General features: G+C 45.8%; 1 protein-coding gene across 2 annotated transcripts in view; it reads right to left on the reverse strand.

Annotated features, from left to right (window-relative positions):
• COL5A1 (collagen type V alpha 1 chain) overlaps positions 1-13,514 on the reverse strand; it is a 635,679-nt gene extending 622,165 nt beyond the window's left edge. Inside the window, exon 1 of one of the 2 annotated variants that reach the window (XM_069609606.1) lies at positions 13,041-13,514. In XM_069609606.1, coding sequence (XP_069465707.1) covers positions 13,041-13,143 — 103 coding nt within the window. In that variant the 5' untranslated portion in view covers positions 13,144-13,514. The remainder of the gene's footprint in view (positions 1-13,040) is intronic. The other variant, XM_069609605.1, reaches the window with a different exon arrangement.
• Positions 13,515-24,769: the final 11,255 nt, after the last annotated feature.

Raw genomic sequence — 24,769 nt, forward strand, 5'->3', positions numbered from 1 at the left:
TCATCTCTCTGTGTCTCTTTGTGAACTGCAAGCTTAGTTGATAGTAAGGTATCATGAGAGTTCACCACATTCCTACAGATGCTGGTGATAAACCCACTACTACTACTTGTTTAGCTGAGTAGAAGGGTTTTAGGGCACTCCTATACGGTCCGACTGTCAGGAGATTCCGGGTGTGTAATGGAAATTGGTTCCAGTCCTTGAGCACAGGGTGTCAATTTCATTCTCCGAAAATCCTGGAGATGGGGTTATTAGGCAGAGTTTGGCAGAGATTCCCTTTCTGTTGGGCACTGGGGAAGGTTGTGAAGGAACAATGCAGGGGGGGATGCATAAAGCAAGCCCTTCTACGTAAGCAGGGGAATCATCTCTTTATGGAGTGCTGTACTAGGTATGTAAAACCACCATAAGCCCGCTATCCGACTTGTACATTTGTTGGGGTAGTTAAGGACCAATTTCAGCCATCCAACACACAGGGTGGAGCAAGTGATGTGCGTAATGCAGTGTGGTAATAATTAAAAGTGGGAACAATGTTCCAGTTGAAGATTGAGCATCAGGTACAGAACATATCTCTGTTATCACCCATGCCTGGCACAACCAACACAAATACCTACATTTAGGTACCTCCAACCCTCACACCGACACTTATAATGGACTCTGCTGGACTAGTTCTGCCTGCCGCACATAGAGGGACGTGAGGAGGCCAATACCAGGGTCCCGGCCCGGCTGCATTAGTCAATGCATGCACTACTCACCTCAGAATCTATTTAAGCCCACTACAGATATCTGTCTATATCATACATAGGCCTGATTCATAAAGCAATTTTCAATGAGAAATTCCAGTTTTAACACGTTTTGTGAAACATGTCAAAAAATGTTCAGTTAGAGTTATCTGCAGCAATATTACTTCTCTCCAAGACCATGCCTCTATCTGCATCTACCTTATGCAAATTAGTTACTCCTTCAACATCTCAGATAACAGCACAATGTGGTCGAGGAAACTGGGATTCGGATTTGGGTTGCTTGTTATCGGATATTGACTGGAACCGCATATGTTCAGGTCCAATTAAATACAAAGTTGATTTAGAACTCAGGTATACCCAACCAAGGATTAATCATTACCTGTATTGGTCACCTTGGAAGATGAGATTGTGTAAGTTGTGTAATGATGATGTTTGTTGGAACTGTAAAAGAGAGGTGGGCACCACGTTCCATATGTTGTGGTTGTGTAGACAGATCCAGATGCCTGTTTTCCAGAGAATAGATCTGGTTCTGGGTCTATCTCTTTCAAGAGACCCACTTCTTGGTGTGTTAGGCTTATTGTCTTCAAATATTGTATTGTCTAGGGGTAAACTGTTCTGGACATATGGGGCCTCATTACGACTTTGGAGGTAGCCAAAATCGTGTCTGGGTCCAGGTTCCCTGAATGGGGAAATACCGGGCCATTCCGACATCAGAGGGCCCGGTATTTCCTCCTTCAGGGAACCCGGGCCCGGTCCTTCCCCATTCCCATTCGAGCTCCCATAGGGCTCAATGGGAATGGGGAGGGAGCTAACAACGGGCCCGTTAATTACGGGCCCGTTGTTAGCTCCCTGGTCCCCTCGCGGGACCCGCTATGGACATCTGGAAAAACCAGACGTCCAGAGCGGGTCCCACGAGGGGACCTCGTAATAGTGCAGAGTGGGTTTAGCGGCACCGGCACCTTCAGCGGCGCTGTTAAACCCATTCCGCACTAGTTGTAATGAGGCCCATAGAGCCCTTCTTCTTGCTAAGAGACATCTTCTGAAATTTTGGAAAAGCGACACTTCACCCTGTGTTGATGATTGGTTGCAGAGTTTGTCTCTCCTCTCTAGTAGACAGAAAGTGTCCTTTAACGCCAAAGATCAACATCATAAATATGAGATGATCTGGGGAGCATTTAATGACCTTTATGCTTAGTTATTTTACTCACATTGTATGGGTTTTGTATTTATTCTATTAATTTTCTTTTTCTTTCTTTTTCTTTATTTTAATTCTCTCATTTGTATTTCTCACTTTTATTCATCTCACCTCCCACATTTCTCTGTCCTTTCCTTTGAAGATTAGACTGTTATGATGTATTTGAATTGTATTTTGACTTATTGTTTAGGTAAATGTTCAAATGAATAAGCACAACTTTGAAAAAAAGGAGTTATCTGCGCTGTGGTCTAGGATGAATACAGAAATCCCTAGAATTAATGTTCAGATATTCATCTAGTGAAAAGCCTGTTGTCTCTTACAGCATGCCGACAACAAGAAGTTTGCACTCGGGAGGCAGAAGCAGCCCATGCTAAACCAGGTCAGCAAGCTATACAAAAAAGTGCTTTGAATCATGTGCTCTAGTGTGGAACAGCCATGAGATGCCCAATAAATTATCCCTATGGCATTGCAGATCCTAGTTGGTTGCCACATCACTAATATCCTACGTTTGTGGGAGTCCATTTAACATTCTATACAGATTAATGTCTGACTCAGCCTCCTAAGACTAGAAACTGAGACCCCAAAATTGGACTGCTGCAGATACTGGTGAAGTAGCTAATCGAGATATTGACAAATTCCAGTAACAATGAAAATGTCCAAACAGGTGCTCCCCTGCTCTTCCAGAACCATTAAGTACAATATCTCCTCTCTCACCCTGGCTCTTGCTGACTTCTGTAACCAATCCTTCACCACTGGCTCTTTCCCTCTATCCCTCAAGCACTCCCTTGTGCACCCTCTCTTAAAAAAGCTGTCTGCTGACCCCTGCTGTCCAGCTAACGTTAGCCCTATTTCCACTACTCCCTTCCTGGGTAAACTCTTGGAGAAGCTTGTCTTCACCCAGCTGACCCTCCACACTGAACATGTTGGTTGCCTTCATGACCAACAATCTGGATTCCGGGCATCTAGAGGCACAGAAACTGCTCTCCTGAGCACCTGTGAAACCATGCTTGCAAATCCCGACTCCAACACTCCTGCTATTCTCATTCCCCTTGATCTCTCCTCTGTTAGCCATTCTAGCCTCATAAAATGACTTTGTGATACCCTTCGCATCACTGCCCGGGCACTAGATTGGCTGACCACTTTCCTCACTTACCGCTCCCCCCAGCTGCAACTGTGCCCTTTCTCCTCCATCACCACACACTCTACCTGTGGCATCCCCCAGGGCTCTATCCTATTGCCGTGGCTCTTCAATATCTATCTCTGCCCTCTTGCTCACCCCATCTACTCCTTCTCTCCTCATTTCCTCTGCTATACTGGTGACACACAGCTTTCCATCAAACTTCCCTCCACTACCTGCTCTTCCTCCTCTCTCATTCCCGACTGTCAGTCCGCCATTCAGACATGGTGTGCAACTAACAATCGCTATCTTAATGCCAGTAAGATGGAGATCCTTCTCATTGGGACACCTGCGCCCTCTTTTATTCCACCCTCTGGCCACCCTCTCTGAGCCCTCTACCTCCACATCCTGTAAGGTCAAAAACCTTGGTGTCATCTTCAACACCGCTCTCTCCTTCACCCCTCACATCATAGAACTTACCAAGAAGGCCCACTTCCATCTCCACCCCCTCAGAGGCACTCACTCTTTCCTCACCTTCCCCCAGAAGCTCAATTTATTTATTTATTTGTATATAGTTCTAAAAGAACTTTCACAAAATATTATCTCAAAAGTTAAAACAATTCATTACGTTTCATCACATACCTATAATATGCAATATATATATACACAGTTAAAAATATAAAAGCTCAAATTTCATTTGCAACTCCAATTTCTTCTTCAGATTTCAAAAATAGTTTAAAACTTTACACATGAGAATAATATTCCTCTGTTTCTAAACCTGCAAGTCCCTATTCAAAGGTTCCATGCTTGTATTAAGCGATTAATGATACTGGTACTGAGTAACTTTCAAAATAGACTCAAGGTACTCTAGCACTTTACTGGAGACAGTGGGTAAGGATTCAGATTTTTAAGTCTAACCTTAATAGCCTAAAACAGCTTATCATGTAGCAATTTTCATTAAAACAATAAATACTAAACATTTTTAAAAGACTAATTCTAAAAACTAAGGATTCCCTCAATGTCTCCAGAGCTCTCTAGGCTGAATTATAGCAACAGCCTCTTTCCTCCCTCCCTGTGCCCCCTCCAGCTAATCCAGAATAGGGCTGAAAGCCTTATGCTTGGTCTCAAGCCCAAGGACTGAATGTCTCCAGCCCTAAAATCTCTTCACTGGCTCCCGGTGGCTGCAAGGATCAAATTGAAGACACTCTTGTGGCCTGATCCTCATGGATTTCACAGGATACCAGGCCCTTCTTCACAGTCATACCAGCAACGCCCCCCATACTGCACTGACCCTGCGGGCCCCTACTTGCTGGCTTTGCAGCCCACCCTTGGGAGTCATCGGCACACCTTGGCTCCCCTTGGCACTTTCCTCTCGGGCGCTCCACCAGCACGTGTCCATTCCTTGCCGCCCCATCCACCCCTATCTCCTGCACTTCCCTTCACTGCACATGCACGTCCGAATGCCACAAGGCCTAGTAGGACCACGACTGTATATTTACTGTTTTATCAATGTTATTCTTTCCCCTGTACCTATCCCATTTTGCCTGTGGCGCTTTGAAACACAATTCTGTGTTATAGGTGCATAAGAAATGCTCAATAAAATAAATACAATAAATATAATTAGGCTTTAATAGACAGGGGCACTGGGGAAGTCTATAGGTCCCTCCAAGATCACATCCCTGCCTACCTCTCCAACTTGTCCCAGCCATACAAACCTTCCAGATGCCAGAGATCCGGAAAGCAGTATCTTCTACACATCAGCCCACCCAGGTACAAAGTGGGTGGAAGGACCTTACATGTTCAGGTATATGCCATCTCAAACTCACTCCCGACATATTTGCAGTACGAACTGAGAACAACTTCCTCAAATTCCGGCAGAGTCAATACTCTGCCATTCCACTAGGGGCCTCAGTATAAATGTGGCGTAATTTACTCTGTTAATAGCGCCAAACTCATTGACTATTGCTGCATGAGGTAACCATGCAGAGCCTTCAGTTATCCCCCGTTTTGGAACAGACGCTATTGGGAAACGCCATATTACTTGCATAGGTTTCATTAATGAGACTAGTATTTTGGCAGAATGGTAAAACATGTTGCACCACTACTGCCAAACCTGTAATGAGGCCCTTGGTGAATGGCAGCAATACCATTCATTGACAACCACACTTTTTCACTTGCCTTAAACCTAGACAACTCCCACCAGTGCGCAGTTCATCAACTAGTCAGACGCCTAAGACTGGCATCAACATTTTGGGGATGTGCCTCTCTGTGGAATCCACCATAGACTGCAAATCTTCCCTCATCGACCAGTGCGTCAACCTCAACCCAACCCATAGCGCTGAAGGCGTCCATTCAATATAATTTGATTCAATAAATAGAGGACTATATTTAAAGGCACCTGTGGTACTCCCAGGGGCCCCTCCTCTTCCTGAGGTAAAGGTTTTCTTGTACACATGTGGGGAGGCAAGGCTCCAGTTAGCTCCTGCCTCTTACTGGCTGCGGAGGACCGCTCACGTTACAGCCATGCCCGAGCAGAGCTGTGGCCATCTAGAATCACACGAAATGATAGAAAAGATCATTTCAAACAACACACCGATTTAGTTTTGTCTGGAAAAGTAAGAGAGGAGGAGAAATAAAATGAGCTGTTTTTGAAAAAAAACGAATGATAAGTGGCTGATAGCATAGAAGGTTAAATGAAAATATTGGTTTATGATATGAGGTGGAATAACTTTGCCGTGTCCAATGTTCCCTTGCTTTCTCTGTCAGTTATTGCAATGTCGGTTCACTCTTACAGTCGGTTTCTCCGCCCTTGCATTTAAGCATAATTGCATCGCTGGAGGCTGAAAGTCCAGCCTGCTGCTCGCTTGGATGATAGCAGTTTTGTGTCTGGAAATGTGACACTCTGAGGGATGCTTTGAAAAGGATACAACTTCGGCCCATTGGTCATCCTAACTCCCTTCACTGGCATCTTCCTTGTGTAAACGAAAACAAAAGATTGACACCTTTTGGAGAAAGAATGGGCATAACCTGTATGAGCACCAAAATGTGTAGTACCAACACCTAGAAGGTCAGCACCAAGGAAGCACCACCGACACCTGGGAGCACCAGCACCGACTGCGAGCGCAGCTACCAGTCCATGATGCAACAACTTCAGGAGGGTTCCAAGGCCTGGAAACAGTACCAACCTCAGAGAGCACTGATTATGGTGAAAACTACCAGTACGACCACCTGGGAGCACTTTATACTGAGACCATATCGCCCCACAGAGAACCACCACCTTTGAGCACTACCGCTGTGTACTACCAACAACCAGCGGTATCACCAGCAAGAGCACCAGCACCTGGCAGAAGTACCACCCTGGAGCACCATTAACTGAGAACAATACCACCATGGTGCGACTACTAGGCCACTGTGTGCCAACTTTTGGAAGCCCAACACCTAGATCACATTACCAATCTCTGGGAGCACTATCAACTTTGAACGCACCAACTGGGAGAGCCCCTACCAATACATGTTGTGCCAACTTCTGGGGGGCTGCAACACTGTCAAGGCGCACCAGCACCTAGGAACACTGTCACCAAATACCACCCCCACCTTTACCACCACCTGCGTGAACTACCACGTTACAGCACCACCACCTGGGTGCAGTGCCACTACACATAGATCTGAGAGCAGAGAACTCAGTGAGCTATGGTACAGGAGCACCAAGAGGTGTAATCACTATTATTCGTGTTAATCTCATGTACTGCGAAATGTACTCTGTAATCGCATCCAGTGTATCTGAAAAAAATTCTCCACAACACTTTAGGTACATTCTTTGTGTCTTGATAACCCCTTTACATGTGTTCAAGTGTACAGCATTGTGTACAATGAGAGAACTGTCTGTGTCTCAGGATAAAAGCTCTGCTGCACTCTAGCTTCTAGACCCATGTGCAGTGCGAGAACACAGCACATCTACTTAACCCTTCACTTCAATCTACTGTAAAGCACCGTGTACGGTGTGGGGGTAGGCCGCATGCCTAGACCAATCCCCACAATAATTGTTTATAGCACTGTGCACATTGTGAACACAAAACATGTATCTGGACACCACATTGTCCGCACACTCGGTCTCTCTATCTAACCCTCGGCTGCAAACGCGTGCACAGCACTATGCATATCGTGAGCGCGCCAAATGAGTTTTAATAAACTCTGCCCCCTTGAGTACATCACCGGACACAATTGTGTCTAAAAAAATATGCAATTCACTAGCGCACAGCACTATGGACACACCGAGAACACTCGATATATCTGCATAAATTGACATCTAGTGTACAGCACAACGCGGAATGCGCACACTACTTTTGTCTGGATAGTGGCTTCGCTTTATTGTAGCTTGTGAGGCACATTATCACACTCAGTGGGTCTAGCCATCTGCTGCACTCTTGCTTGCATGCAACACTGTGTATATTTTGAGCACACTCGATGCACTCAAGTGTACAGCACCATGTGCACCTTCAAAACTGTGTGTCTTGAAAAAAACGACATGGGCATAAAAGTTACAGAATTGCACATAATGCAAACGCACTCAACATGTCTGCATAAAAAATCCCTAGTTGAGCTCGAGTACAGCACAATGTACATTATTGTTACACTCGGAATGCATGGGCAACACATAATTGCATGCTACTGTAAAGCAATGCATACACTGTGAGAACACTGTAGGCGATGGTGTATATCCTCTCCACTGCCCATTAATGCACAGCATTGTGTACACTAGGCATGCACTCAGCTAAATATGTCTGGATAAGCCTTCCGCTACACTCTTATGTACAGCACGGGTTGGGCAAACTGGAAGCACAATCAATGCCATGTTTAGATCTACGGCCCCCACAGTCGTCTGGTACACCCCACAGTGTACCCTGTGAGTAGGCTCAGTCCAGGTTTAATCTTCTGCCATACTACAGTACAGACTGGGCACCCTCTAAGTACACTCAGTATGCGGTTTCCTTCTCAATGTCAGGTACAGCACTGCATACATATGCCTGTCGCAATCCCCTGCCCCACTTGCGTGGAGCACACTCAGTGTATCAGACTCTGAATATGGTTTGCAATTTAGCTCACAGCATCACATACACAGTGAAAAGTCTGAAAAAGGCCTGTGCTTCCCAGAGCCAGACATTGCTAGAGCGCTAGTGTAGAGCACTTTAAGGGAGGTGAGTGTACCCAGTGTGTCAAGCCATAACCTCGGGTGCGGTCTAGTGTATAGCGCTGCATATACTGTGAAAACACAGTACCTCTGTAAAAACCTGAAGTTGCAAGCAAGTGTACAGCACCGTGCCTAACGTCACCTAAAACAGTACAGTAGACACGTTGAGAAGTGTATGTACTGTCCCATCGAACGTCTAACTGCCCTGTTGAGCAGTGTTACAGAACGGTTTGCCGTTGGGGTGGGGTGAGAAGGGTCTCGTTAAGAGTGTAGCAGCACTCCCTCCGAGGAGTTCTGGGTCTGTCGCATTACAGTATAGTGGCCTCTAAACCACCAATGCATAGCAGCCATAGTCAGGAGTGAAGGTGCCCCCCACTATAAGAATATCAGCCCCGCTAAAACTTGCCGGTGAGAGCAGAAGTGTATGAACTCAGCTGAGAAATGGCAGTAGGCTCACAAGGCGTGTTTCCACCGAGCCCTTATGGGACTGGACTGCTATCACACAATTCAGCTACATAACATGGCTGATATTTTACAAATAAGAACACAGTGACCCACTACAGGTATACAAAGCTCTTCTTAAAAATATAGGTAGTGACTCATACAGGTAAAGCAGCCCTGCCCAGAAGTGTCAGTACTATCTCACTCAAAATAGCAGCATGTAATGATAAGTGGGAGTGGTGGTGCACTTAAAGCACAGCAGCCATGGCAAGAAGTGTCACTCACTAACTGTATAGCAGCCTGCTGAGACGTGAGGATACAGAATCACAAAACAATAGTAGTCCTGCCCAGAACTGTTAGTACTTTCCCACCAAAGGAATAGCAGCATTGTTAATGAGTCCTAAAAGGACAATGTTCGCGCTGGGGAGTGTTGGTACTGCTCTACGGAATGAAGCACAGTAGGGGTGACCTTTGTTCAACCACTTGAGGCTATTCCACCAGGGCAGGTTTTGGGCATGTTTGAGTACTGGTGCAAACACCACAACATGCAAACAGAACCCATAAAACCCTACTCAAAAAGCGTTTGTTTCCAAAGTAGACTTAAAGCACTATATAAATGCAGATAACATAACATTGTGGATACCCTAGGGTCTGCAACCTGTGGCTCTTCAGATGTTTTGGACTACAATTCCCATGATTCCTCGCCATTGACTATGCTGACTGGAGATGGTGGGAGTTGTAGTATAAAACCTCTGGAGAGCCAAAGGTTGCATACCCCTGCAGCATCCGTACTTCCATACAAAGATGGTATCAATGCAGGTTTTCGCCCTCTACCACTGGAAACCGAGTGTCAGCAATAGCTGTACTTCGACAACCAGTGCAGGCACCCCACTCTGCCCCAGTACGTTGGGCAGCGGGAATACAAAGGCAATTTGTGTTTGGCGTGCTACTCCGTCTCCTGAAGTTGAGCAGTAGCTATACTTGGAGAATGCCAGTGCAGGGATCTCACACAATGCTGGGACTAAAAAGAAAGCATTAGCATGGAGATCCTGCACTGTTAACAATATCAGTGCAGGCATTCCGCTGGAAATGTAGCCTCTGTACCGGGCATCAGCCTGACGATCATGCATCGTCACTGGAACGTGAGAACAACGCCATTTTATGGGGCTCTCTCACAGTGTCATTATGAGGACCTTGGGGATACATGTTAGTCCTGCATCTTTCACAAAAACACTTTAAATGTTGAAGTTTCTAAAAGGGCAAATAAAGGGGAAAGAACAGTTGCTTCTTTATGGTCCATGTAAAAACGATGCCGATGGATTAATTGAGTCAGGATGAAATAAAATATTCTTCTGCGTAAACACATTTTCTGCTTAAGCGCATTTCTGTTTCCACCGTCCAAGAACCTCTCCCAGTTGTGTGGATATGAAATCCGAACGTATGTGGTGATATCCGTTTTTCTTTCATAACCCAGGTCGGTGTCAGAAGAACCCCTGGCATCCCTGGCAACACATTTCTGTGTGACTGACACACTAAACACTAGACATGTCAGCGTTGCATGCAGTCTTCCAGCTTTCTAGCAATGTCTGGCTCTGGGAAGTGGCAGACGGCCATGCTGAGAACTGCAAAAGTGAGCCCCACCCAATGCTCTGTGCTGACATGTTCTTGCTAGGATATTGCAGAATTGTCAAATTTAAGATGTACGACTACATCCACAATATTTTATATAAAAACACTATTATTCACTTAATGTTAATTTCTTCATGATGTCCAATACAAAAGAATGTACTTTTAGATCATTTTTAAATATTGTCAGATTTTGCAGAGTAGACAAATAACAGCTGAGGAAACAAGCCACCAATGTTTTAATCACAGCTTTCTCGTTGTACCCATTGTGTAATCTTGAGCAAATCACTCCACTCCCTGTGACTCACTTTGTTCCTCTAGCAACATTGGGGGCTCCAAGTAATGCCCTACTATTACTCGGTAGACCGATAATGTGGGTATTTCTTCTGAAAACTTTAAATGACCTTTTATGGTTTCCCAATCTGCAGCCGTATGTTTTCGATTGAAGTCATCCCCATTGAGGATGTCACACCCTTGACCCTTCGGAATGTGGTTGTAATCCCGAAGTTCTTGATAGCTGACTTTGAAACATCTCCAGTCACTGAAAACATCTGTCTCTGTAAAACGCAACTTTCCCAAAGGGTTGGGCTTCGAGTACGATCTGCAAGATCTCCAGGGCCAGGGGTAGGATCCAGGTGGAAGGTTTCCTCTTGGCAGGCAAGAGTTCGCAATGGAGGGGGGCATCCTGCGAGCCAAGAGACACGTTTCCAGCAGTGTTCCTGCAGGACACGCTATTGTGAGGAGTGTGACGCTCCCGGTCGAGGACAAGGATCTGCTTGGAGATGTCTGCAGCCCCAAGCGATGCCATCTGAACTCCTAGCTGACCTTTGCACTCTCTCGCATTTTTGGAACTTCAAAGAGACACTTCTTTTTTAGAGCGTCCTAAAATACACGAGGGTCTTGGGACCTTTTGTTGGACTAATTTGGGATTGGGTACCCAACCCAGTGATTAGTAAACTCCCTATAGGCTTTCTGCAAATCCACATGAATAGGTACAGACACAAATGTGCACATAATGCATTTAAGTGGAAATTGCCTGAATACATTTTGGTAATTCTGAAGACCCAACTGGATTTTCCTACTCGGTGGAACGAACATCCCAGCCCTTAGATCAATTAAAATTATAGGCCAAGATGGCTACTATGAGTAACTCTGACTTAAACCTGATAGACCTGCTCCAGTCTCAAAGTAGCTACTATGAGTAGCTGTACCCTACTCCTGATTTACTCCTGATAAACTAGACAGTTAGGAATAACTTACTGCTATTCATAGTAACTTATTTGAGGATCGAATAGACCAAATAAACCAATCACCCAAAATAACGTTCTTCTAAAAACCCACGTCTTGACGACAAGTCCCATGAAGTGAAATTCTGCCATACACCCTTCCAGAGAGCTGCACATACGAAGGTTCTCCCGACAATCCATATGTCTGCATTTGTATCAATTCCAGACTTCCTTCTCCCAAGGCCAGGATCAAACAAGAATCATCACCATGTGATCTATCGGTAGAAATCTTAAATTCGAACCGCAGCTTCCCCACTCGACCAACTTGTGGAATCCTTCAGAAATCTTACTAGCGTCCTATGCACCCGTTTGCTAGTCCGGAAACATTATGATCAAAAGCAGACACTAGCATCCACAAACACAAAGGAGACAACGGGGCTATTTACTTGCGATTACATATTGTAGGCATCTTTTATTTATATGTTCTAGTTTAAAGTTTGCATCGACAACTTTTTCAAAAAGAATGAAATAAACGAACGCCCTAAAACAATGTTGAGCTCATATTTCAGCATTAGACTAAATACCGAGAAAGTACAATAGAGGGCGTACTTTTTTCAGGTTTGCACGGCAAAAGTTCTGCAAACTTGTTGTGTGCTGTGCTTTAAATTCCTTTGATCTGTGCAAGAAGAGAGCCGAAATGTCGTGACAAAGAAAAAGCTTGCACTTACATAATCGGTCACAGATGAAAAACAGATGTACCTTCCATTAAAACACAGAATACGCACTGAATTCTATTTTAAAAGTGCATGCGTTTAATTTGGGGCTCATTCCAGCAGAGCAAAGAGCTCGTCTGCAGCAGAAGCGAGGACTGGAGCTGATTCATCACTGATTTCCCTTTCCTGGCCCCCCAGTAAATGGCCAGAGCAGATTTCAGAGCAAAAATGACTTTCAAGGAAAATACGCGTTTTCTCCCGGAAACATCCACAGTATGGGATCCTTCTAGACGAGGGAGTCTGCTGGGGCTGCTTAGCTACCCGACACAAGCACAGATGGTTTGTGCATTACCCCTCATATTGCAGCCCTCTTCAAACAAGATCATAAGAATGGGGTAGGAAATGGTGGATACACATCCCAAGATGGGAGATTGTGGGGGGGGGGGGGGGGTGGCCAGGAGTTCGGGGGGCACACATTCCGAAGTGGGTGATTTGAAGGGAAAAGGAGTATGTGGAGCAAAGGAAGGAACGGGGGTGGTGTGAAGAGGGGGGCATATCATAAAGGGGTGTGGGGGACGTTATGGGATGTTGTAACTTGTAAGGGGGCTTGGGAGAGGTAATCGCAGTAGAAACAGGAAGGAAAGAGAAGGCACACATCGAAACGATCTATATGGGGAGGGGGTGAAAATACAGAGGGTCACACATTCTGAACGCGGAGATGTGAACGAAAATGAGAGTTGAGGTAGCCAACTCTTCACAATATATCTCCAACTTCGTCGTTTTGGTGTTCGCCTTACCTGCATTGCACTGGGAGAAAACATAGAGGAAAAGTGCTACAAAGAGAGGCCAGTCCTTTATCCAAGTCCTTCGTTTCCACTTTGTGTGCCTGTCCTGAGCCATCTCCTCCACCACGAGCAGGGACCAGTCCCCCGGTCTGCTTCTTCAGGGAGCTGGGACAGTGTCAGACCGTGGAATGAAAAAAGAAGGGAAAAGGGAAGTCAGGGCGAGGTACCCCTTCAAAAAACAGCCACTTTTACGAAGCCATGGGTGGGTGTTTCAAGCTTCTTTTCTTGGTTGTTGGTGGGATGGGTGGGGCACCCCAGATCCTTCCTTCACCCCTTCTTTTTCTCTCCCCTCCTCCTCTCTCACTCTTTGCTTCCCTCCTCTGCCTCGGTCTGACCCTTCTGGGGTGCACCTCTCGAGTGATACCCTGTGCCCGACTGATCTGGGAGTGGAAGCCCTGTGAGGGCAGATGCAGGGGTTGTCAATCCAGGGGCAGGGCAACAAATCAGGAGGCTCGGGGAGCCCAGGAGCTCGGCCCCCTCTGTTACAGGAGAGCGGGGAGGGGAAAACGTGTGTAAAAAAAGAGAGACAGAGAGAGGGGGGAGAGGGAGAGAGGAAAAGAGGCTGTGTGGCATGTTCTGAGCAGAACAGAAAAAAAGAGAAACCTGATCTGCTTCCAGATCTGTGTGATCCAACCACAAGTAAAGGGGGAGTGGTCCCGGCAGGCTGGGGAGTTGCAGGGCGGCAAGTACAAACCGAACACAGGATGAAACTGACCAGATGCTTCAGGGAATGGCTTTATCTTTCTTGTCTGCCGCTCAACTGCTGTGAATCCGTGGAGCTCGCACTGCCCCGGATGCACAGACCCACAGCAAGCTTCACTCGATGCATAGCGGAGCAGCTCTTGCCTGCACTCCACCTACATGTTCATTGCACTGAACGTGGGCATCGCGCACTCTCTTTGATGCATTGGGCTGCACTGCACAGGAGGCATACATCTCGATTACATTCTGCCTGCCTGTTAGGGCACTAAATGCGCGGAGTTCAAGCTCCCTCAGATTCAGACCTATCTCCGCTTCCCGGCATCCTCCCATTCATTTCACTAAATGTATGGATTGTTCACTGCAACAGCTGCTTAGGGATACAAAACACATGATTAATATGGCTACCGTCTCCTGCACTCTGCCTGCCTGCTATGGGGCCCGGGAGGACAGCCCACCTGCGGTGAGGGTGCTCGGGAAGGCCGAGCGGCCTGTCAGGGCTGTTGCGCACACTGCAACACGGGGCCGCAATCACACACTTCGGGCAAGGAGTTGGAAGGCACCTGGCAGCCGGGAAGCCATCCGCCTGTATTTATTACATAAGCACACATGATCACAGTCGTCTCCGAGGTTGAAGTGCTGTGATCACTCAGAACACAACATGTGACAGCATGCGCACCCTCGGGTGCCACGCTGCCGTCACAACATCCCATGCCAAGGGTAAAGACAAAACAATGACGGCACCAACTTAAAGAGGATTCATTAGAGAAATTACAACATCTACAATTCACTAGGCTTTCTGGAGGGGTGGAGGATGCTGCAAGCAGAGGACAGGGCTGCGCCACTTTCAGGCTACCCCAATGGCACAGCCGTGCCACTTCAGGGTTCCACGAGGCAGGGTTTATTTCTAGTGCGAGGCACGGAAGAGGCAGCAGGACACCACGCCAACTCCTGGCCCAACGGTGATGCGGGTCACTTCCTTGTTCCCCTGGCAGGCCGGGCTCCGGAGCAACAGCGTGCTGATGTCTCAGGCTCCAGGACCAGCGGTGGAGAGAGCAGCAATGCAGGATCCTTTGAAGTGGGCGGGGGGGGGGGTCTGCAGGCAGCGGTCCGGGCTAGACCATGTTCAGGCTCCCCCAGGCAAGAGTGTCTCCCACAGACAGGAGTGTCTCCACAGGCAGGAGGAGTGGGGGTGCAGACAGGATAGCCTACTTGGCCAAGCACTGTTGGGGCTCCACCAGGCAGGAGTGCCTGCCCTAGGCAGGAGTGTCTCGCTCAGGCAAGAATGAAGGCACACTCCGGGGAAGTCAGCAGCGCATGCACGTGAAACATGGGACCTCATCGCGAGGGCCAACGGTGGCGAGGGCTCTGTGGCATTGGGTGCCACTCCAGCTTTCAGTACTCTGACTCCAGAAGCAAGCTTTGCCACATTCCAGGGAGGCTGGCATCGCGACAGAGGCAAGGTGGTGTCCCCTGTGTTCGAGATCGGTGAGGGACCGGATCCCATCCTCGTCGCCAATGTTATGGGGCCGGTGAGGGTGCTCTGGAAGGCCGAGTGGCCTGTCTGGGCCATTGCGTGATCTGCACCAGAGGGCCACAATAACACACTCTCAAACAGGGAGTTGGGAGACAATGGGTGGGCAGAAAGCCATCCGCCGGTATTTGGTACATAAACACACGTAACCAGAGCCATCCCCGTAGGTGACATGCTGTGATAACCCAGAACACAACATGTGGCAGCATGCGCACCCTCCGGTGCCGCGCTGCTGTCACAACATCCCAGTGTAGAGGAGGTCCCAAGTACGGCCCAGTACCAGGAACATTCACGCCAAAGTATGTGACATATGATGAGCAAATAAACCAGCAGTGAGCCGCAGTGGGGCTCTGTCCAGTACCTATCAGAAGAACAACACCTATTGAAGTACCGACACCAAAGAAAACATGGACAGTAAGGTACCCTTTGAGAAAACCATATCAACAAATGAAACGAAATGAAGATCGTCTGAGTACAGTCCCTGAAGAAGCCAAAAAGGTCTTAATGGAAGACGAATGGTGATGTCACAATAGAAGATATGACGACCTGAGAATGACGTGAAGAGACGAAACGCCATGGACAAGAGACATTGTGAACCTAAAGTGAAAGAACGATGTCAAACGTAAGAAGCTTAAGCCATGAGCATGACAAAGATATTCAACCAGTTTACGCATGTACATATCCTAGGAACCACAAGAAAGCTAAGAAAATCATGCGGCTTGCTATGCTTAGTAGTAAGATAGATTGTGGCAAGCGCCACCTATACGTATCGACCTCAAAAGAAGCATGTATATAAGTATACTTCTACTATGCACAAGAAGCAGAATCAAACAAAGGTTACTAGAGGCCACACAAGGAGAGCTCATATTTAACAAATCAAGAATAAAAGGCAGAAACGAAACTCAGCAGAGACAAATCGTGCCAAAAAAGCCAAGGTTGTATCAGCTAAAATAGACGAACGGTAGCTACAATTAATGAAGCAAGCAACAGAATATCCTGCTCAGAAAAGTCAAAATAAGAAACCGAAGGCAGGTGGTGGGCAAAGCGTAAATCAAATACACAAATTACATGGAGAAGAAGGCAATTTTACGGTGCCTGAATCACGTAACCAGCCGAGCGAGAAGAAGTGAGACTTTCACACCTACGCATGGCAGAGTGCCATGCAAAGATATCATAACATTTCCAGAAAAAGATGCAGTCTCGAGGCCAACCACAGTGAAATAATTGACACATGGCTACTAAAGTGATGATTGAGTGTAACAATAATTGGAGGAGGGCCGGGGGAGCTGAGGGGCACCCTGTACCTGGCCGACCATTCTGCATGCTGCTAGGCAAATTGGAAAAGTATGAGCGGGGTTGGTGCCAACCCAATCATAGTGGACCAAATAATCTAGGGTCCTATACTTAGTAGAACCAATGGGACGTCGTACTTTTAGTGACGTCTACAGTAGCCATTTTTGAAGGAAGGGCTTTGATGCCCCACCTGACAGTGTTTACCCAATCCCCTTACTCCGTTACCAAATACAGATATAGTACCTATATTAAAGTTACCTTCCTAGAACCAATAGAATTGCATGGCAACTTTTAAGCGTTAAACGTCAGTGATGACAAGTTTTTAGTATAAATGATGTGTTTCTTATGAAGTTTGTTGGAGTTGTGAAGTGAGAGGGAAGATCACGCATCCGCTGATATTCATGAAATTCCTTGTTTTTTGTACTTGTCATTAAAAAGACTCCCTTTTCCAAACCGTTGAGTTGCGATTATTGATTTGATGCTTGCATATTAATCTGCATCCCCATCCATCTCACAGGTGCTGCTATTCCATCTTAAAGTGCCATTGGGCAACTCCCAGTCCTATAGGCCAGCTGGGGTCCTGGTGCATACTTGGTAGCAGAGGATGGTTGGTTTATTGATGATTGATTAGATAAGACACCTATTGACCGTCGACATAAAGTAACTCTAGGTCCTCGGCAATATCACAAGTCCTTTGCCATCTGGCTAAGTAGACCATGAAGCTCCCTGTAGATAGTGGTTAGAATAAAGAGCAAAACCTGCAGGTAAAGGTCTGAAGGGACCTGTGTTCTGCCCACAAACCCCGTTCCCACTTCTACGAGCAGCTGAGCGGGTGAACTGCAGGAGAGGCAGTGACAAAGGCGGTGATCCCGAGCATCCAGAGAGGAAACATGCAAACGGTGAGTGAAAAAGACTAAATGCTTTGGCAAAAGTGCATGCCATAGAACAAGTACGGGAAGGTAATGGAGGGAGACGAGAAAACAAAAATACAGTTAGAAGTAGAGTAGAATGTATATATATAAGGGGAAGGAAATAGTGACTCAAAGGGTGACCCAGTAGTAGAGAAGAATACCGGGGAGGACACCCGAGAAGAGGAGGATACCAGGAGGATACCTGAGATGAGAGAGATACCAGGTGGGATACCCGAGAAGAGAGGATACACCCAAATTCCTATGCTTAATATATCGGTTAGAAGAAGCCTGCATCCAAAGTCCTGAATAAAATAGGAATAAATAGAAAACCACAGCGGTTAAATACGCTTGTGAAAGGGATGGGCTTACACCCCATGTCAGGGTAAAATTTAGGGGCAGCGATATGTGTAGCCAGCTGGAGTTTGTCTAGTCTGTTAACTTCTGTCTTATGTATTGTTTGTTGTGACATCATAGGATGACATTTTTCCTTTGAGGAACTAGCATTAAATTACGCGATTGAGTATCTGAGGTATTATAGAAAACTAATTGGTGTTTGTCGATTGAAAAAAAGATGTATACATTTTTGTGAAAAAACAGGATTGGAGCTTGCGACGAGTGGTGCTCGTTCATATTGTTGAAGTTGTTTAAGAAACGAAAGACATAACAAGTGTTACATAGAGAGAAAGTGAACAGATTTAAGCATGGAAGACATGACTCTGTTAGTACACCTGTGCAAATAGTTGCCAAAACATGTACCTAAGCTGAAAACGTACAGTGTAGAATGGGTTAAAGGAACCGCAAACAAAATGTTTATGCCATGGCCCCAGGGTGGATCACTATCTAAAACGGTCCTACAGCACATGATGACATATTTGCACGCCACATACACAGGCAAAAAGTTAGACAAATGCCTAGCTAGTTTAGAGCTTTGGAAGATGTACCAAGTGTATAAGGAGGAGGAGCCGCCGTTAGATTGGATACTTCACGAATGCACAGAGGGGGGTGAGAAGCCTTCTGCGCCACCCTCCCCATCTGAAACAAAAAATGGAGTCAGTAAGGACGAAGGATCATACCCGCTAAGGGAACTTAAAGCAGGCACGGGGTATAGCAACCCGGCATATGAGTCCCCTATGCAAAGTAGTGACAAAAACCCAGACAAAGACAGAGATAGCGATATCACCTCCAAAGTCCAGCGGGACAAGCAGAGATGCGAGAATGAGAGAAAATACCAGGCACAAGCAAGTACGTCTCTCGATGCAGAGAGAGAGGGCAAAAGATGGAAAGGAAATGAGGATAGAACTGATGAGATAGCATTCACACAGAACGAATGGATGGGAGGTAAGATTTAATTGAAACTCGATGGTAAAGGCATTGATGACATGAAACAAAAAGGGAAGCTAGACGATTTACAGAGAAAGGAGAAGGAAAAGGAAAAAGGATTGAGAGACGAAAGAATCAGGAAAAAAGATAGGCAGCGACGAGAGCAGTTATATCGCAAAGAGCAAGAAAGACAATGCGATCATAAGCAGAGAGCAGCTAATGATCAGGACAGACAGGAGCAGCGGAGAATAGAAGAAGAGCAAAGGATACGGGAGAAAAGAATAAAGAGACAAAGAGATGAGGAAATTCAAAGGGAAAATGAACGTAGAGATGCAAAGAAAGAGGAAGAAGATAGAGTCAGAGAGGAAGCGAGGAAGCGCAGAGAATTCGATGATGACGTAGAACATAAGCAAAGACAGAGAGCACGCGAATTTGAATATCTGGAAAGGGAGGTTTAAAAACCTGATCCAGTAGTAGATAAGAAAGAATTCTTCTATGTCTTCTCAGAGTATGATTCAGTATCAGGCACGTCTAGGGCAAATAAGACTTCGACACCAGAAGCATCGGAGAGACGATCAATAGAATATTTGATGAAATGGGGCTAGAACAGGTACCCCAAGGGGAGGGGGAGGACGAGCACCTGGAGAGCACTCAGCTTTACGATGCTGAGGACGTCTCCCGAATTAGTACAAATAGAGAGCTGTCCCTAGATAGGTTTGAAATCAGTAAGAACAAAGAGGATGCAAGAAGTTGCACGAGTTGGGCACAGACAATATCAGACACCGAACGAGAGAAACATGAGGAAAAGGAGGAAGAGAGGAGACATGAAAAACGATCCTCAGGAGGGAAAGGGATAAGATGGTCAGGTTCTAGTGGATCTGCACCGAGGGCATCAGAGTCAGCCACACAGTTAGACCGACACAAAAAAATATCTTACGGTCAGAGGGGGGTGTCTCCACCACCCTATGTGAGCCAACTAAGGACATTACCAGGTAGGCGGCGATGCAGGAATATTACTCCTGCAATAGACAGAAAAACAATAAGAGAAGAGAGAGGGGGCTGTGCGTCCCAAATTCCGTTGCTCGAGAAAGGAGGAACAAGACCACAGTATATTCCATGGCCACACATGGATTGGGAAAACCTGAAAAATAAGCTTCCAATGCTGACATCGGGAGCCGGAAAATGGATACACGAGCTAGAAAAAATGACGTGAGGGAACACGTTAGCTATAGGGGATATCAAGGGTCTTTCAATCGCCATACTTGGTGATAGAGCTGACGATGTGTGGACACAGGCAGGTTACCCTGGTGTGACTACAGTTAATACTGCACATGACGGAGCACCATTTAATAATTGCAGAGCTGCGGTATGGAAAGCATTACGACCAAGGAACAAGAGCAAGTATGATGAACCCACCTGTGTTTTTACAACAGGGAAGAAATGGAGTTGCACAGAATCACACGGTGCAACAGCAAACGCCAGGAGCACAGCAAAGCTTGCAACCTCAGAATTCGGTGAGTTTTCCACAAGGACAGTCTCAACAGTCGGCCATACAACTGTCACAGACAGTAAGTGCAGGACAGGCTGTGAACTCTGGAAGGAGAGCTAACAATGGTGATGGGGAAGACCATTCACCCAAAATGGGACCAAGTTGTATATGGACTAGGACAGCCGTTGAAGAAGGGTACAGATTAACTGACGTCACTGATGACGATCTGTTTGACGAGCAAGCAAATGGGGAAGAAACAACAGGTAAATCTCACTTTCTGGGTGAAAATGATAAAAAGAGAAGTGCCCCAGAGAATGATGTTGGCACAGAACCGTCCTGAATATTTCGAGGACGACATGGACCAGGTGCCTATCTCAGCATGGACCACAGGGCCCTATAATGTAGGCTTATTGAAAGGAGTCGGAGAAGTAAAAATTAAACTGAAACCAGGAGCGATTTCACCAAAAGCACGACAGTATCCCATGTCTAGGGAGGCAGATGAAGGAATTTTCAAGACAATTTCGGCTATGATGGAACAGGGCATTTTAGTGGTGTTGCATGCATGAAACCTACGAAGACACCCAGATCTTACATAGTCATTCCATTCCCTAGGAGGTCTGATAGCGTAATGAGTGAACTTGAGATGGATGTGATTAGCAATGACACACACACATTTCTGGTAATAAGCAAATAGAAAAGACGGAGACAGGGTCGGCAGAGTATGAATGAAGAAAGGTTACTGACAACCACACGCATACAAACGGTGAAAGCACACACACTAGGTCTAGTGTCAATAATTACAGAACAACAAGCCAAAGAAGAAAGGAAGGTTGGACATCCAACAATGAGAAGTTCTACGATCAGCGAAGTTAAAAGCCAAATGGAGAAGGGTGAGCTCTTGAAGAGACAAAAGGAGTTGGAGAGGAAACCAACGGAAACAACAATGATGAACACATCTGATACAGCACTGATGGAGATAAAGGCAAGCCCAGAGAAAATCTCACGAGCACAGCTGATAGCAGAATCAATATGGCCGTCATTAGCCAGAGCCAGGAAGAGGAAGAGGAAAAAGAAAGAATTGCCAGACCTTTGCCTACTCAATTGGTGCAGACAAAAGAGGCCTGCGCCATGGACCAGGATACCTGAGAATCCTCCAGCAAGAAGAAGCCATACGGATGCATTCAATGATGTAGTTATCACAAACTACATGGAAACCTTAAGGATCACGAGAAGCATACAAGGAGATGACAGTGAACAGAATGACTACTTGGAAAGCACAGCACATTTGGGAAACAACATATGCTACCAACATATGAAAGAAGTTGGAAGACGGAGTTCAGAGGGGGAATGCTTCGTTTGTGCAATCCTACCTTACAGCATGGGGAAATCAAAGATCTTTCTAGCTGTAGAAATTGATGTCCAGGCAGCACACTGTCTATCACACGTGGCAATGTGCAAGAGCAGAGGCCACTTCATGGGAAGTGATGCCTCACTGAAATGGGCAACTGAAGGAACCGATCCAAATGAAGATGATTATGTCCAGGACATAAAGACAAGAAACAAAGGAAAGACAAAATACATTGTGATCAGATATGAGAAGCCTGGAGTTAAAGGAGCAGAAATCAGAAGAGAAGCGAACCAGAAGTTAAATGTCCAAGGAAAAACTCCAGAAGAGGCTCGAAGTTGAAAAAACAGAGGCCAAATGCAGATTTGGGGAACAGTGCTTTCACCAGACGGATGGGAGAAAGGAGTAGTGATTTGCAGAGCATGGATGGTCACTGGTCGTTACCAAGGCACCATTGACATAGTACAGAATGGATGGAAGCCATTGTGGCCAAAACTTGCAAAACTGCTAACATGGGTCAAGGACAGAGGAGGACCCTTGCAGATAGTGCCACTGGAAAGCCCACAATTCTGCTTGAGGAATAATGGCACTAGGAAGATGGGAGAGAATCAGAACTGTGGACGAGTCTTTGATGCTCCAGGAATGGTACATGGAACAGCAGTGATCATGGATCATTATTGGGCATGTGGATCCAAAGCATATATCAGACTGCCGAGAAACTGGGGAGCTATATGCACAATAGTGAATGTAAAAGTTCCGGCGTTGGTGATTCCGAAAAGTGACCTGAACATTGACAGTTTGCCGAAAGCAGACGCTCACCTGACGAAGAAGAGATCTGTGAAACCTTATGAATCAAATGAAGAGAGAGAATTACTTTTCTGCCCAATCCATAGAAGCTGTTGATGCTATCCCTTATGAGCGTAGATTGTTCAGCCAGACCTCAACAGTGTTCACGACAATCTTCATGACAAGAATTCAGGTTGGAGCAAATACTAAATGGTTGCAGATAACCAGATGGGAGTTACTGCAGACCGTCAACACAACCATAAAAGGATTCAATGCAATAAAAGAAGAGTTAAGGGCGATTCGACTAATGACTCTCCAGAACAGATATGTCCTTGACATGATCACAGCCATGGATGGAGGTGTTTGTGAAAAAATCGGAGAACCATGTTGCACATTTATACCATCTCACAATGAAGAAAATGAAACTCTAGCAGAAGGCATAGGTATGCTGACGAAACTGCAGAATCAAATGCTTGATGAAACTGACAAAGTGGACAACGACAGCTGGTTTGGATCTCTATTTTCATGGGTTCCACAATAGATGGCAGGCGCATTCAAATTCCTAGGCGCCCTGCTAATGATGATACTGCACGGATTTTGTGTTATCAAGGTAATAATCTCTCAGTGCCAGAAAACTGCGAAAACGTCCATAGGGATGAAGATCGTGAGTGATGTCAAACCGGGATGGAAGCCCAAAGACCTGACTGATGAAGAAATAAGAGACTTTGTGAAGGCCAGAATTTATGCACCAGAAGGAACAAAGTTTCTATATCCCAGAAAGCATACAAATTATGTGGGAAGATGGATCTATTGCTGCCCAAATGGACAATGTCAACAAATGATGTGGAACAAAGATAAACACGTAAGAACAGCATAAAGTTTAAAAGGAGTTATGAAAATATGGACCCCAAAGAGACATTTCTTCAGACCATCATGCATAGACCCAGAAGGTGAAGAAGAAATGGACCCAGGCAATGAAGTGAAAGTGAATGTAGAGGATCCAAAGAAGAGGGATACAAAGGAAGAGATGAGAGTGGTTGATGAATCGCCCAGAGGGGGGAGTGTAGAGGAGGTCCCAAGTACGTCTCACACACCAACCATCCATTTTGAAGTACCAGGAACGTTCACGCCAAAGTATGTGATGTATGATGAGCAAATAAACCAGCAGAGAGCCGTAGTGGGGCTAAGTCCAGTACCTATCAGAAAAACAGCACCTTTTGAAGTACCCATTGAGAAGACCATATCAACAAATAAAACGAAATGAAGATCGTCTGAGTACAGTCCCTGAAGAAGCCAAAAAGGTCTTAATGGAAGACGAATGGTGATGTCACAAGAACCCGGATTGACTCACATATAGGAGATATGACGACCTGAGAATGACGTAAAGAGACGAAACACCATGGACAAGGGACATCGTGAACCTAAAGTGAAAGAACAATGTCAAATGTAAGAAGCTTATACCATGAGCATGACGAAGATATTTTCAGTTAACACACGTAAATATGCTTGGAACAGCAAGAAAGCTAAGAAAATTGTGCGGCTTGCTATGCTTAGTAGTAAGATAGATTGCGGCAAGTGCCACATATATGTATCTACCTCAAAAGAAGCATGTATATAATATACTTCCACTATGCACAAAATGCAGAATCAACCAAAGGTTACGAGAGGCCACACGAGGAGAGCTCATATTTAACAAATCAAGAATAAAAGGCAGACATGAAACTCAGCAGAGACAAATCATGCCAAAAAAGGCAAGGTCGTATCAGCTAAAATAGATGAACAGTAGCTACAATTAATGAAGCAAGGAACAAAATATCCTGCTCAGAAAGGTCAAGATAAGAGCCAAAGGCAGGTGGTGGGCAAAGCGTAAATCAAATACACTAATTACATGGAGAAGAAGGCAATTTTACGGTGTCTGAATCACGTGACCAGCCAAGCGAGAAGAAGTGAGACTTTCACACCTACGCATGGTGGAGTGCCATGCAAAGATATCAGAAATTTTCCAGACAGAGATGCCCCATTTTTTGTACTTGTCATTAAACAGACTCCCTTTGCCAAACCGTTGAGTTGTCATTATTGATTTGATGCTTGAGTATTAATCTGCATCCCCATCCATCGCAGGGGTGCTGCTATTCCATCTTAAAGTGCCATTGGGCAACCCCCAGTCCTATGCGCCGGCTGGGGTCCTGGTGCACATCATGCCAAGGGTAAAGACAGCATCAATTTATAGAGTATTTTTTAGTGACATTACGACATCGACAATTCACAGTTACATACAGTTATATATTGTGATGAATCCTATGG

This window comes from Ambystoma mexicanum, chromosome 8 (genome assembly GCF_040938575.1).
Source record: "Ambystoma mexicanum isolate Mex_15411 chromosome 8, UKY_AmexF1_1, whole genome shotgun sequence".
NCBI classification, from domain to species: domain Eukaryota; kingdom Metazoa; phylum Chordata; class Amphibia; order Caudata; family Ambystomatidae; genus Ambystoma; species Ambystoma mexicanum.